This window comes from Dendroctonus ponderosae, unplaced genomic scaffold (genome assembly GCF_020466585.1).
Source record: "Dendroctonus ponderosae isolate FM_Combo_2020 unplaced genomic scaffold, Dpon_F_20191213v2 Dpon_F_20191213_6, whole genome shotgun sequence".
Taxonomy (NCBI): domain Eukaryota; kingdom Metazoa; phylum Arthropoda; class Insecta; order Coleoptera; family Curculionidae; genus Dendroctonus; species Dendroctonus ponderosae.
In genome coordinates, this window is record NW_026018814.1 from 705207 (window position 1) to 719279 (window position 14073).

A 14073-nucleotide genomic window follows, 5' to 3' on the forward strand; every position below is an offset into this window, starting at 1 on the left:
CAACGCTACACATAAAAACTGATGATGGTGGAAAACACCGAAACGTATTTTAATTGATAAATAGACAATAAATGACTGAAGCCCAGGAATTCATTTTGATTTGGAATTAATTTCACGTGCATGTGGAATACTTGGAAAGTTTTAGTGTTATTATTGGTTTTTCTGGTCCTTTTTCATTTGCTACTTCTGTTTTCCAAATAATCACAATTTGCAAAGCTTTTGGCCCCAACGCGTTTAATTGGAATAATGATTTTTTATTAGTTTTAATCAAGTTAAAGTTTTAGTGATTGCAGGAATAAACAGCGCATTATCTGGAACAGATGGGGCTTCACATGCAGACCTGCTTTTATGCACGGCAAATCCCGCAAACTGCCCAGTTCATACGAAAACTGCGACCAAACACACTTGGGCATTTTTCCACCAATACGAGCAGCTTCAAGATCTGATCAACGCCCTTAATAAGCGAGGCTATAGAGAAGGAGAGCTGAAAGAAACGCTCAAATCAGATTACAACGATTTAGTCAGAGTAATCAATCGAACACCAGTAGGTTCTCTTAACCCCAAGATGGAAATTAAGCAAGAGACACCAGACGACGATAAACCTGTTCGACTGAATGGATCGTTCAAGAAAAAAGACCGGCAAGTGAAACATTGACCTGAGTTGTGATTGATTGACTAACAGAGGAGTTTTTTTTTAGGTGCGTAGATGCGAACATGGGCTACCCAACGGAAATGAGCTCGGATGAGGTGCAGGAAAATGTCCTGATCGAGAACATCTTGGAAATGGAGGAGAAAATCAAGGTGGGATTCTTGGGAACAGTGAAATGTAAGGACCGAAACAAGTGGCGAAATTGTCTGCAAAATAAACACTACGATGAGTTCGAAGAACTCATCAAAAACTACTCACCCACTACAAAAGACCTGAAAGTCAAAGAACCCGATGAAGGTGGTGATAAAACATAGTTAAATCGAATCGATTAGACGATTTTCTGTTCTGTTGCAGAGCGAAGCAGATCGAGTACACCAGAGAGCGCCAACAAGGAAGAATACCGAGACCCGGGAAATTATCTCACAGCTACAATAGAATCAACCCACCTTGATGGTACTCCATTAATACAGTCCGATGCCACAAAAAAGGCAATTTACTGTCTGGCCAACGCTCTTAGTCACGTCGCACACGCCATTAAAGGAACATTCTTGAAAAGGCCTTTAGGTAATTTACTCTCCCGTAAGCAGATGATCCAAAGGGATCAGAAGACCAAACTTTTACTGAGAAAAAATGACAGTTGTTTAAAAAAATTTGAAATATCGGAAGAGAAGTACCTGTATGGACTTTGGACATATTTGGGTTCTTTGTAAAATCATAGTTTTCCTTTGGCGATCAATAGGCGGATTTGAGGAGCCCTATACATACCGTATGTACAGGGTTATTCACGCTATTCGGCACGGACGTTTGCGGGTAGCCCGTTTGTTTTTTGCAAAGTATTATTTGATGAATTCACAGACGCTGTATTTAAATTAATCAAGTTAGAGCCACTTAAAGTTCTTATTTGATTAGTTTAAATTTGTGGACACCCTGTATAACATGGTAAGTTTATTATCATTGGGATATAAAATATTATATCTTGTTACACTTCACTATAAATTACGCTTACATAACTTAAATACTTCTAAAGTATTTGACACGTGAAAATTAGATAAGATTTTGATTAAATTCGAGTTATTTAAAAAACCTTTAGATTTAGACATAAATCTTATTAAAACAAACACTTATTTTGCTCAGAGAATCCAAAAATGCAATAATATATAGGGTATTTCATTTCGAAAAAGACAACTCTGTACATTAGAAAAATATTTTTAAAACGTGCGCTCGATAGGCGTCTGTGGATTCATCAGATATTTTGCAAAAATAAACGGTTTAGCCGCAAACTTCCGTGCCGTATAGCGTGAATAACCCTGTATATACATACCAGTACCTAGAGAATTATTTATTATTTAGGTCACAACAGTCGATCAACCAGCAAGATGAAGGATTCGAAAGACGTGTTGGAACACTGGATGCAATCTCTTCTAGCCTCGACCAGTTTTAGCCAAATATTCTTGCACCTCGGCACGCTTGATTCGTGTGTGCAGTGGTCAAAATCAGCGCTCTTAGCGCGCTGCCGGATTTGCAGAAGGAAGAGCGACTCAGAAAATATGCTCTTATGCGATTCGTGCAACATGGGCCATCACTTGTATTGTCTCAAGCCAAAATTGAGCGTGAGTGAAATGGAGGAAACCCGCTGAGGCGAACAGTAACAAACGTTTCTCTACAGGCTGTTCCGCAAGGGGATTGGTTTTGCAGTCAGTGCCAAAAAGAGAAGGAAAAGGAGCAAAAATTGCTCAGTCCAGAACCAGTGGAAAAACGGCGGAGGATATTCGGCCAGGATGACGACGAGGAGGACGAAGACCAAGCTTCTGATGTAGGTTCGGAAAGTATGAGTGAAAACGATGATAGGTGAGTTGTTGGCGATCATCTTTTTCTGCTCCGGCTAACATTTTTCGTTCTCGCAATCTAGTGTGATACAGTTGGCATTGTGCAAAACATGTGGATCAGGAGGCGAGACTGTAGAGTGTGAAAAATGCGAATCTCACTTCCACAAAGAGTGCACGGAACCTCCGCTCAGAAGACTTCCCAGAATGCCGTGGACTTGTTTTGCCTGTTCGAGTCGCATGAAGCGCAACAAAGGCCGAGACAGATCAACTGATAATGGCTTTCACTCAGGTAAACTGCTTCAGTTCATTCAGTTGTCGTATTTTCAATGAAACATTTAACAATTTTGAGCAAAAGCTCAAAATTGCCTTCGTTTCCTCCACGACATCCAGCTATATTTAATCCGAAATAAAGTTGTGTTCCAAAGCGTAACTTTGTGAGGAAAAAGTCTGTTACTAAACCTGTGTTTTTTCACATAGACTACGAATACATGGCTGGATTTACATATAGCCAGAGAAGTTGTGCAGTGAAGGCCAGCCGCAAGATTCACGCATTTGCCAAGGCGCTGCGCGTTAAAAATTCTAAATCGCTCAGTTCTGAGGACGATGGTGGGTCGCGCAGTTAATCGCTTCGTTCTGCCTCATTGCTGTGCTTGCATGCTCAGTTTTCCTTAACCTGGCATCTTTTAATTTGAAATTGATTCTGTTTTGAATATAATTTACCTTCAAAAGTAAACGTCATTGTGTTTTTTGGGTCTATGTATATCCGAGTGTTGCTACAAATCCGACTCCTGTTTATATTGTTGAAAAGTTGAAAACTTATCAGACTATGAAGGCTTTCGCGGCCGGTCAAATCACATATAGAAATGATTTTCATGGGAATTTCTTCCTGACGTTTCGTCCACAACTGCGATGGGCATTATCAAAGGCGATGAGGCAGTGGGCGAAGTGATCTCCCGTGCTTTCCGACTAAGACTGGTTCAACCACTGGATCCCCTGTGGGACGACAGGGGATCCAGTGGTTGAACCAGTCTTAGTCGGAAAGCACGGGAGATCACTTCGCCCACTGCCTCATCGCCTTTGATAATGCCCATCGCAGTTGTGGACGAAACGTCAGGAAGAACTTTCCCAGAGACCACGGCTTCAAAGCCCGGAAAACTCCTAAATGTGAGTTGAAAACTTGTGTACATGCCAGGGTGGCGAACTGAACAGCCTGCTTTACGTGTTTATTTCATTTTTTCTTTAATTTGATTCTCCAAAGCTTCTTAATAAACGCCTGAGCTCAGCATCTGCTTCATTAATTTCACGTGCATGTGGAATACTTAGAAAGTGTTAGTGTTATTATTGGTTTTTCTAGTCCTTTTTCATTTGCTACCTCTGTTTTCCAAATAATCACAATTTGCAAAGCTTTCGCCCCAACACGTTTAGTTCATCTAATTAGATCATCTGCAATTTTCACTTGGAATCACTGTTTTCCTTAGAATCGTCATTCGAACAAGTCGTTAACAGGCGACCGTTTAGACGAGATGACCAAAGAGATGATCTGCCATTGCATAACGCCGCTCTGCAAGAGCTTCTTGCAGATGTTATGAAACATGAATCAGCGTGGCCTTTCCTCAGACCTGTTCAGCAAAAAGAAGTAAGTGAAGTAATTTCTAGCTTGGCAAGTTAAACGCGTCTTTTTCCCTATGAATCAGGTACCTGATTACTATGAAATAATCACTGAGCCGATGGACTTTGCCACGCTGAAGAACAAGCTAAATATGGGAAAATATAGTACGGATTCGCAGCTTATGCGCGATGTGGTGCTGATTTTCGAGAATTGCAACACCTACAACTCGCGAACTGATGAAGTTTACCAGTAAGTATAAATAGTAGTACATCAACAGGCCGATCAAGCATTTTGTGTGTCTCGTAGATGCGGCAAGCAGTTGCTAGAGTATTTTGCGAAAAAAGCTAACGAAGTGGGCCTGGTCGTACCTCCAGAGTTGGAATTTAGCGAGGGTGAAAATCGAAAGAGCAAGAAAAGGCGGACCAAGTAGTGTTGTTAGCAATTCCACGAATAAACTATTTATTAGTAAATTAATTACTCTACTCTATAACTCAATTTCATCAACGTGTTTGAGTACAAGTTTCCTTGATTTTTTAACTACTGGTTGTAGCACCCCACATTGTGATTTGAAATTGTTTACTGGCTTAGCAGTGTAAGTACCTGTACCATAAGTAGGATATATTTTTGCAAATAAAATTTACATCTTCGCTCTAGCATTGAGGTTGATCTATTGAAACACTTCATTTCTGATCTAAATGTCTGTTGATTTTGAACAAAAATAGAGCTATGTATCACAAATCTAAGCTGGTCTTTTATTCAAGTTCCATTGTCTCATTGGGGTTTTTCCATGTTCTCTAAGTTTTTCAAGATCTGGTCTATTGAGTAATCGACTAACTTGCTCTGCATTTCGGGTGTTATCGATTTTAATACTTCTCTGGTCACGTACTCGATGAGGTTTCGGTGCTGCACTTTTTGGCGCACCCCGTTAATGGCAACTTGATAGTCAAGCCGGTTTTTTACTTCTTCGTAAACTTGCATTTGCCTGAAATCCATCGCAATGGAGATGGTTCACAGATGCAGAAACTGTTCGTACCTTTTGCGATATTCTTCTTCGAGTTGTAACAGAACGTTTTCCCGTTTTGCCGCTAGAAGCAGTTCCTGCCCAGCCATTTGATATTGCCAATGCAACTCGTTCAAAATGTTTTCCTCCAGTTGTTTTTTCTCTGCCTCTTTAACTGTGTTTTTATCGTACTTCGTTGACCGAACTGATGTGAATAGACGAATGAATAGAGAACACTTACCATCCTCCCATTCCTTTTCAATAGCGTCGATGTGCTTATCTAGCGTTTGGCCTACTTGGGCTCCGTAGTACTTGATCCCAATAAACCACAAAAGCAACATGCTCAGACCGCCATAAAATTCGTGTTCCAGCACGTAGTATTCCTTGCTAACGAGAAACGTGCTGAAAGTGAACAGGAACACACCAAACCCAGTCACTCCGGTTTTCGGAATGAAGGCTCGCCACCATTCTTCTGGCACAAATGCGAACAAAACCTGGCAATTATATAATCAGTTATCATGGCCAGTTTCTGCCTGATTCTCTGCCTGATTGGTACCTTGCCTGGTTCCTGTCTGACTAGCCTTGGAGGTGCTACAGTTGACTCTTTAGATCCCCCGTCGGTGCCCCCTGCAGGAGCGCATTGGGGCTCTTTCGGCTTTGCTGGTTCAGGACAGTTGGTTGGAACTGGTGGGCATTTGCCTGATTCTTCCAGCTGGAACTTAGTGAAATTGTCGGACAACCAATCTGGGGAACCTGTTGGAGGATAGCAAAATACAAAATTACCAAACATGCTACTTCATAGCATTTATACCGGTTGGTGGGGCCAGTTGCTCTACACGTATAGAGCCGCATCTAAGAGCAGTAGCGCTGTTGCATCTAGCTAAGAATACTTTGCAATCCTTAGACAAACGGCTCTGAAGATTGGCATCTTGTTCCTTTTCAATCAAAACTTGCTTAGCCATTCGTTGTTCGAACTTGGCGCATTCATCAGAGTTTCCAGTCGCCAAATCTGCCGAATTTTCAAGCTGCTGTTCTTGTTTGAGAGTTTTGGATGTTTGGAGCAACGTGGCAGCATTTTTCGTGCAGTAAAACTTCCCCAAGTCTTTAAAAGGGGTTTTAGTAAGAAAAACTTTGAGTTGAGGCATGCCTAAAATGTCAAGCTCAACTGTAATGCTGACGTGCGTACTTTGACGCGCCCAGGGCGCGTTGCCTAGGCAACAAGTTTCCAAGCAAACATTTGATTGGTTTAGATCACTTGATTGGCGCGAATGCCTGTATCATGTTCCTGTCAGTAGTAGCGTTCAGAAGTGGTAAAAAATGTGTTTTCAGCATAAAGCAGTTTTATATTTTCAAAAATTCCTATAAAAATGTGTCCAGGTAGAAACAAAATGGAGAAAAAATTGGCAAATGCGCGAAGCTGCGCCTTATGTTATCAGAAACCACATTTTCGCCAAAAAGACCACAGAGAAAAGCACAAGGTGAGTCCATTGTTAACTGGGCAGGCCGAGGCCTCCTGTCTCTTAAAATTACCAAACACATTAATGAATTCAAGATTTCAATGGAAACTTTCACCGCTCCATGCACAGATCACAAAGGTTCTGTAATCTGTGGCTCCATGGTCCTGTCCTGGATGACAGGAAACTTAACCTTCGAATATTTTGGCATTTATTTGAACTTGTTTACGGAAAAAAAACTTAGCTAGTTTTAGCTAGTAACTTAGATTTTAGCTAGTAAAGTTCACGTTACACTTGTGGAATATGGATGTGAGTGTCTACGATGAAATTGTGAGCTTTATAGGGAACTTTAAAGGTTTGTCGAAAAACTGTTCCAAAAAACTGGAAGAACTGTTTCCCAGGTAAGCCGGCCTGCAGCATTTGAATCCTTAAAATTGCCCTTTCTGTTCGCTCAACCGCCGTGTTGTTTCAGCATAAACAGCGATACATTATACAGTATTTTGTGCAATGAGTATCAAAGGAAAATGCGTCGCATCTATGGCAAGACCCAAAACAACCGCGACTACTTTTGGAAGTTGTTCTGGGAGAAGATCGATCGCGAAAAGCCGGGAATGTTGGTGAAGATCGCTGAAGAGCATGAAATCCCTCCATGTTTGATTGCCAAGCTGATTTTGCAAAAGTACTACGAGGGCGAGGCGGATGAGGAGAACCTTGACAAAGAACCAGCTACCAAGCTGTACCTTTACCTAAAGAATACTAGCCTGATTTCGGATGGCCAATTGGCCCAAGAAATTTTCTTGGTGGGTTCTAACAATATTGCACGGGTGTAGGTACTTTGGGCCTTGCAACTAGGAATTTTTTTATCGTTAGTCTACTAACTTTTTGCCTGGGAAACTTCTCGTGTTCAAGCGTTATTTACTTAGCAAAACGTTAGGAATTTGGTTGTTTGAAGCTCAGTTATTTAGTCGACAAGCTTCAGGAATAATCAAAATTGTTGCAATAATCAATGTTTGCTTTCAGTGTACAGTTTACGATAGTTTGTACAGCCCATTGGCCGACATTATGAAAAAGTGAGTATCCCCAAATGTGCCTGGGTTACTCAATCCCGATGTTCCTTGCTTGGCAGGTCTCTTGGGCAGCAATACGAGATCCGTCTGCAGAAAGAGGCCACCCAGAGGGGTTTAGTCTTCCGCGATGAAGAATCGCTTAGGAAATATGGCTACGACAAAACTCCCGACTTAAAGCTGGAAGCCCCTGTCGCAGTCGATGGGTTTATCGTCAATTGGGTTGAGAGCAAAGCACTGTTTGCCGATGAAGACATCCATAAGGATTATATGAAAAGTCAGTACCTGAGCTATTGGAATAGGTGGGTGCTACTGTGTTAGACGACTCTTCATCTCCTATTAACTTGTGGCTTCATGATAGTTTTTTTTAGGTTTGGTTCCGGACTGATCATCTACTGGTTTGGATACTTAAAAACCATAAACGCATCGCCGGACAAGCGGTTTATTATTCGGGATCATTTGCCCGCCAATCTCACAACGATTCTGCCAGCCAATCAATCAATTATTCCCGATGAGATGAAGGAGCTGACGACACACCAGACAGTGTAGTTTTTGAAATTTAAAGCAATTTTTCAACGTGAATAGCAAAGAGTTAATGTGCGTACTGTTTAAGTACCTGCCATTAAAGGAGCTGTAATTTGCGCTGCAATAGCAAAAACAATAGTTTTTGTACTAGCTTGAGCACTTACAAGGGTCTGTTTCCGCGTTGTTCTATTGAAGCTCACTGAAGTCGTTCCTCCGTGCATTATCCAAAAAACCGATTTTTTGCACAATATTGGGCATCGTGCGTTTGGCCTGCAGGCCATTTAACTTAAAAATTCCCCATAATTAATGAATATTTCCGTTTAAACACTTTACGGGCTTCAATAGGTTAATTGCAGATTAAAGCGAATTAATGTATTTGACTTGTGAACCTCAGGAATGATCCTAAGATGCACTAGATTGGCTTCAAGTGTTCATTGAGCGAATTTTGCTAGGCACTAAAGAACAATGTTGTCTTTCGCAGCATTTGCTTGCTTTCCGCTTGTGAATTAAGCACTCAGGAATGTTTGATCAATCATTGTTTGCCACCCGCTATCATCAGCAGGCCAGATTACGTTCCATACAAACAAGCCACCCGGTCCAAAAACAGTTCATATCTACTGTCTTCAAATGACGCTGCCATTGCGGCTGAAAATCGTTAAAAACTTGTGTTTAAACCGTGTTTTGTAGCGTGCGAGCCGCTGGATTTGAACGGCCCCGGTATACGATTAAGTGCACCTTGCGTTTACTTGTAATTATTTTAATTCAGGTTTTTGCCGAGCTAACAGGAATCGAGTCAAGGATTATTTAGCCGTCTTCGAACATTGTTTTGAATACGGATTGTAGTCGAAGGCGCGCGCGAACCAACGAGCAGTGAGTCTCAGCGCAACCCCAACTTAATCTATTAATTAATAAACCAGGCAAATACAACAGTGGAAAAAAGTTCGTTCGGGTGCGAAAAGATAAGAGTGCGCGCTGATTGGACCGAGTTGACTTTCGAAAGTTGCCCGCTGCTGAACTATGGACATGGACAAGAAGCCCGAAGAGTTGAAAATCATCCACAGCCAACATGCCAGGATTTTAAAAGAGGTATGGTGGTTTGGATGGTTTTCCAGTATTTTAAGCTTTTTTTTGCACACACATTTTTTTACGACATAATTTATTGGTGCCTTTATATTGTGTTTGTAGAAAAACGCCCACTTTCCATTGTCTTTTCATGTTTTTTCGTATGTATAGATTTGCGGGTTGAAAGGGATAATTAGAGCTTTTTCTTCGCCGCTGGGGAAGCGCATTATAAAGGCCCAATTTCCAGCTTTTTATGGTCCATTTTTAGCCAAAAACTCAATAACTCTTCAGAGTTTACATATTAGTTTCAAAGTTTACAAAAAATCGTCAACTAACGAACCATTAAGACGGTAAGATACAAAGAGAAAACGATGCAAAGCGACAACTAAATGAACCAACCAGTTGCTTCTAAATCTTCAGAAACCCATAAATTGCCCAAAAAAAGCATTTGATTGAAGAAAGTAACTTTTGAAAAATTTCTTATAAAAAAGCCAGTCGCTAAAAGCTTTTGTTTCGCAGCAGTGGAAAGTGCAACATTTGCTCAATCAGCTGCAGAAATTATTATTTTCATTATCAATTTCAGCAATTTTGAAGATTTTTTGAAATTGGAGTCACGGCAATGCTGTTTGTGTCTGCTGTTTTATGGAATTCATTATTCAAAAATCCCTTGCAAAAAAGGCAAAGTTGCTAAAACGTTTTGCTTTGTAGCAGTAGAAAGTGCAACATTTGCTCCGTCAGGTGCAAAAATTGGCAATTTAACAATCAACTTCTGAAGATTTCAATAATTTTTGCATTTGGAGACTCAAAAGTGATATTTGCGCTTGCCACGCAATGAAAGTTATTTTTGAAAAATGTCATACAAAATATAGATAGTTGCCAAAGAGTTGACTTTTTCAGCAGTGCGAAATGAAGATTTGCTCCATAAAGAGCAGCAATTGGCAATTGAGAACTGAATTTGAGCAGTTTTAAATCAGTTTTGGAATTAGAGACTCAAAAAGTGCCATTTGCGTCTGCCACTTTATGAAACTAATTTTTCAAAAATTTTTTACAAAATAAGAAAGTTATTTTTCTAAAATTCCTTGCAAAAAAGCCAGATTCCCTAAAAGGTTTTGTTTCGCAGAAGTGGACAATGCAATATTTTCTCAATCAGCTGCAGAAATTATTATTTTCCTTATCAATTTCAGCAATTTTGAAGATTTTTTGAAATTGGGGTCACGGCAATGCTATTTGTGTTTGCTGTTTTATGGAAGTAATTTTTGAAAATTCATTGCAAAAAAGCCAAAGTTGCTAAAACGTTTTGCTTTGCAGCAGTAGAAAGTGCAACATGTGTTCCATCAGGTACAGATATTGGCAATTTAATAATCAACTTCTACAGCTTTTAATAATTTTTGCAATTGGAGAGTTATTTTTCAAAAATAGCATACAAAATATAGAGAGTTGCCAAAAACACTTTACGAAACTAATTTTTCAAAAAATTCTTGCAAAATATGGAGAGCTCTCAAAAAGTTTTGATTTGCAGCAGTGGTACGGTAAAAATTGCAATTTTGGGGGAAATTATGAAGAGCCTTCAAGGCAATTGAAGAATCTTAGATGTCAATTTTTCGTTAAATGTATGTGAAATGTTGGAAATGTTGAAGTTTTTCTAAAAGGCGTGTTGGTGTAGAAGTGAGGGCGAAAAACCCAACTCAACCGCAAATGGTTGTCGCTGTATTTGTGCGATATTTTCCGGAAAATCTAGCAACTTCATCAGTTGATAAACGAAAATTCGACCGATTGAATGCATATGAAACAAAGCTAGATTAATCCGGAAAACGCGAATGAAACAATCGCATTAATGGTTGAAAAGGCGGGCGTTCCAATATCATCCATAATATTTGCATGGATTCTAACAATTGTTCAAACAGTCCCGTGATGCACACTTTGTGCACTCGATAATTTTTCGCGTAATAAACGCAAACAGACTTATCTGTTTGGCTATGTAGACGTAATTATTTCTGTTTGCGCAAATTTGCGTCAAGCCAGTTTACAACCGGAGATAGACGAAAAAAAAACGTCTTTTCGGCCTCATTAACAGTCCATAAGGTCGAATTAAACAATTTGCCGCAACTCTCTTAATTGGCTGATTTTTCCTTGCAACGCGCTTCCTAATAAAAACGGTCATAAACTTGTGATTTAACAGCAATTTCCAATGGCAAAACTAAGCCTCACCTTGTTTCGGTGCAATTTTAAATCGTTTTATCGGCTTGCAATTGATACGAAACCATCTGTTTCCTCACACTTAATTGTCCGCTACAAGGCAGGTTTGCTCATAATCGAAGGTGCAGGGCAAGGAAATCACCATTGTTTATTGCATTGGACAATGAACAAATATGTTGTTAGTTAACTGGCGTCAATTTTTTAATTTTCTGGTCGAAGACAAACTTGTCTCGGATTAGGGTTTGAAAAACCTTGGGATAAAAACTTCTTTGCCAGACAATCGAGGTCCAAAAACCCATCATTTTTGCAAGTGTTTTGCTCGAAAACCATTTGGGATTAGCTTAGTGTACGCTGTCGAGTGAAACTACCCTGATGATGCTAGTTGCTCGAGTTGGCGAAACATTAATTTCTTCGACGGGCTAAAAGCAGGAAAAACCGACCCATGAGCCATGAGCGCGAAAGTCTTTCGCTTGTTGTCTCAGTAAACATTTGGTGAAATAATCTTCTAAATTTAGCTGTTGTGTTGTGTGTTAGCTAAAAAGTCGATATTTTCTCATGCAGCTATTTTTGATGTGCACTTTACACACCTACAGACAAAAAAGAAGATTCAAGTTTCCGGATGACTAATAGTTATTTAATTGAAGTCCAGGTGTTTACTGAATTGAACAGTGGCATTTTAAACGTTCTTTGATCGTCACTTTGCCATCATTAAATTGCTTTTATTGGCCGAAAATTGCCACTTTGTGTGTTGATTGGAACATTCAATCATTAGCACCCGCAATGTGTGTTATTTCTGGCAAATTCACACATAAACTGCGCGTTTTCTACACACAAAAACCATTCATAATTCCATTCCAGTTGAATTTTGTTGTTTTGAGAGACGTTTTGTGTTTTTAGGACGAGGAATTTTGGATTTCCAGCGAGGATTTGAACACGGAGAACAGCAGCGACGATGACCGTTCAAAAGCCAAGCACGCATGCAAAAAGAAGCTCAAATTGAAAGACCGAAAACGCTCTTCGCCCAATATTCGACTGCAAAGGCCATCGATTTCTTCCGTTGCCAGCACATCAAAAGCTTTGGGTTAGTGGGTGAAAAAAACACTTTTTTAGCCAATTTGCCGGTGGGATTTTTGCCATTTATCTTAATGTTTCAATCAGGGGGGATTTCCAAACAGGTACAGCGATGCATTTTAAATTGGCAACGACTCTAAAGTGCATTCATAAATTCCCCTGCATGGTAACACCGCAAGTTGATGAGAGGATTATTGATAAGTGCATTGGAAAATTCAATTATTTGCTGTCTATTTAAGGCAGTTTCGCTTTGCGTGGCTTTGCGTGAGTCACTTGTTCGCTGTTTAATCAAATTAAATATTTTGCGCCAATTCGCGATGCAACTATAGATTGCGAGTGTCCCAAAAAGCCTAAAAGTATCAAAGTTGTGTTTTTCTAAATGAAATGCCCCATATATTATTGCATTTTTGGATTCTCTGAGCGCGAAATAAGTGCCTGTTTTAATAAGATTTATCATGTCTAAATCTAAGGGTTTTTTCAATAATTCGAATTTTATCAAAATCTAATATTGTTTTCATGTGTCAAATACTTTAGAATTATTTAAGTTATGTGAACGTAATTCGTAGGTTGGTGTAACCAGAAATCCTATTTTATATCCCAATGATAATAAACTTACCATTTTATACAGGGTGTCCACAAATTTAAACTAATCAAATAAGAACTTTAAGTGGCTCTAACTTGATTAATTTAAATACAACCCCATATTTTTTAGCTTACTGGGAAATGCAATTTTTAATTACCTATCGAATGGTTCCAGGATGTTGATAACTAAGTTTTTGCCTTTTTACAAAATACACCAAATAATGGTTCTGTGCGCCATTTGGTGTTTTTTTTTAAATTAAAAGAATAAATAACATATCAACAATACCATAAAAGCGAGGCAAATTAATTATAACAAGTGTTCGAAATGTTGGCCGTCCATTTTCAGGCATTTGTAAATTCTTTTTTCAAAACCACTGCTAACTCTGGACAACATTTGAAGTGTGACTCACGGACAACGTGTGAAGTTGTCGGAAGCGTATGGTAGACAATTCCTTTTATGTACCCCCACAAAAAGAAATCCAGTGGAGTTAAGTCGGGAGATCTGGGGGGCCAATTTTCAAACCTATTTCTGCCAATCCACCTGTTTTGAAAGTTGGCATTTAAAAATTGCCGAACTTTGCAGTGATAATGAGGCGGAGCTCCATCCAATTGAAGCCACATGTTGATTCTAATATTGAAAGGGACTTCTTCTGATAATATTGAGAGATGGTTTATTAGAAACTGGAGAAACATCAAACCATTTAGATGTCCTTCAAAAAAATAGGGTCCAATTAAATATTGGCCCAGTATTCCACCCCACACATTAACTGACCACCTATTTTGTTTTTTCATCACCCTGTATGCGCGCGGATTTGCATCAGAATAATAATTAAAATTGTGTCTATTCACGAGACCATTGTTATGGAAAGTACATTCATCACTAAATAACACATTTTCGAAAAACTTTTCATTTTTTGCCACTTTATCTAACAGCCACATGCAAAACTCAGTTCGGTTTTCAAAATCATTTCCATCAAGTTCTTGGCAAAGCTGAATTTTATAAGGATAAAAGTGGTGCTTTTTGATAATTCTGGA

At 39.4% G+C, this 14073-nt stretch overlaps 4 protein-coding genes across 8 annotated transcripts in view; 3 read left to right on the forward strand and 1 right to left on the reverse strand.

The window, feature by feature from the left end:
* The window catches only part of LOC109542318 (bromodomain adjacent to zinc finger domain protein 1A), a 9058-nt gene extending 4231 nt beyond the window's left edge, over nt 1-4827 (forward strand). The window contains exons 6-15 of one of the 3 annotated variants that reach the window (XM_019911502.2): nt 285-639; nt 699-946; nt 1004-1213; nt 2000-2259; nt 2316-2497; nt 2559-2764; nt 2953-3081; nt 3954-4111; nt 4170-4333; nt 4391-4827. In XM_019911502.2, coding sequence (XP_019767061.2) covers nt 285-639; nt 699-946; nt 1004-1213; nt 2000-2259; nt 2316-2497; nt 2559-2764; nt 2953-3081; nt 3954-4111; nt 4170-4333; nt 4391-4514 — 2036 coding nt within the window. In that variant the 3' untranslated portion in view covers nt 4515-4827. The remainder of the gene's footprint in view (nt 1-284; nt 640-698; nt 947-1003; nt 1214-1999; nt 2260-2315; nt 2498-2558; nt 2765-2952; nt 3082-3953; nt 4112-4169; nt 4334-4390) is intronic. The other 2 variants (XM_019911503.2, XM_019911504.2) reach the window with 2 other exon arrangements.
* The window catches only part of LOC109542321 (ATP synthase subunit b, mitochondrial), an 18202-nt gene continuing 8857 nt past the window's right edge, over nt 4729-14073 (reverse strand). The window contains exons 2-6 of one of the 2 annotated variants that reach the window (XM_048667199.1): nt 5896-6231; nt 5641-5837; nt 5326-5578; nt 5118-5259; nt 4729-5066 (exon numbers count right to left, since the gene is read on the reverse strand). In XM_048667199.1, coding sequence (XP_048523156.1) covers nt 4856-5066; nt 5118-5259; nt 5326-5578; nt 5641-5837; nt 5896-6229 — 1137 coding nt within the window. In that variant the 5' untranslated portion in view covers nt 6230-6231 and the 3' untranslated portion in view covers nt 4729-4855. Of the gene's footprint in view, nt 5067-5117; nt 5260-5325; nt 5579-5640; nt 5838-5895; nt 6588-14073 lie in introns of those variants that run through there. The other variant, XM_019911508.2, reaches the window with a different exon arrangement.
* On the forward strand, nt 6673-8260 carry LOC125502392 (CDAN1-interacting nuclease 1-like). 2 transcript variants are annotated; one of them, XM_048667201.1, is made up of 5 exons: nt 6673-6939; nt 7011-7338; nt 7559-7608; nt 7665-7904; nt 7964-8260. In XM_048667201.1, exons 1-5 carry the CDS (start codon nt 6842-6844, stop codon nt 7971-7973), a joined length of 726 nt encoding a protein of 241 aa, XP_048523158.1. In that variant the 5' UTR covers nt 6673-6841; the 3' UTR covers nt 7974-8260. The 2 variants fall into 2 exon arrangements, with proteins under 2 accessions (XP_048523158.1, XP_048523157.1); XM_048667200.1 differs by having other exon boundaries at nt 6675-6939; nt 7974-8260.
* The window catches only part of LOC109542320, a 13630-nt gene continuing 7912 nt past the window's right edge, over nt 8356-14073 (forward strand). The window contains exons 1-2 of the mRNA XM_019911505.2: nt 8356-9213; nt 12283-12466. Of these exons, the coding sequence (XP_019767064.2) occupies nt 9145-9213; nt 12283-12466 (253 nt within the window). The 5' untranslated portion in view covers nt 8356-9144. The remainder of the gene's footprint in view (nt 9214-12282; nt 12467-14073) is intronic.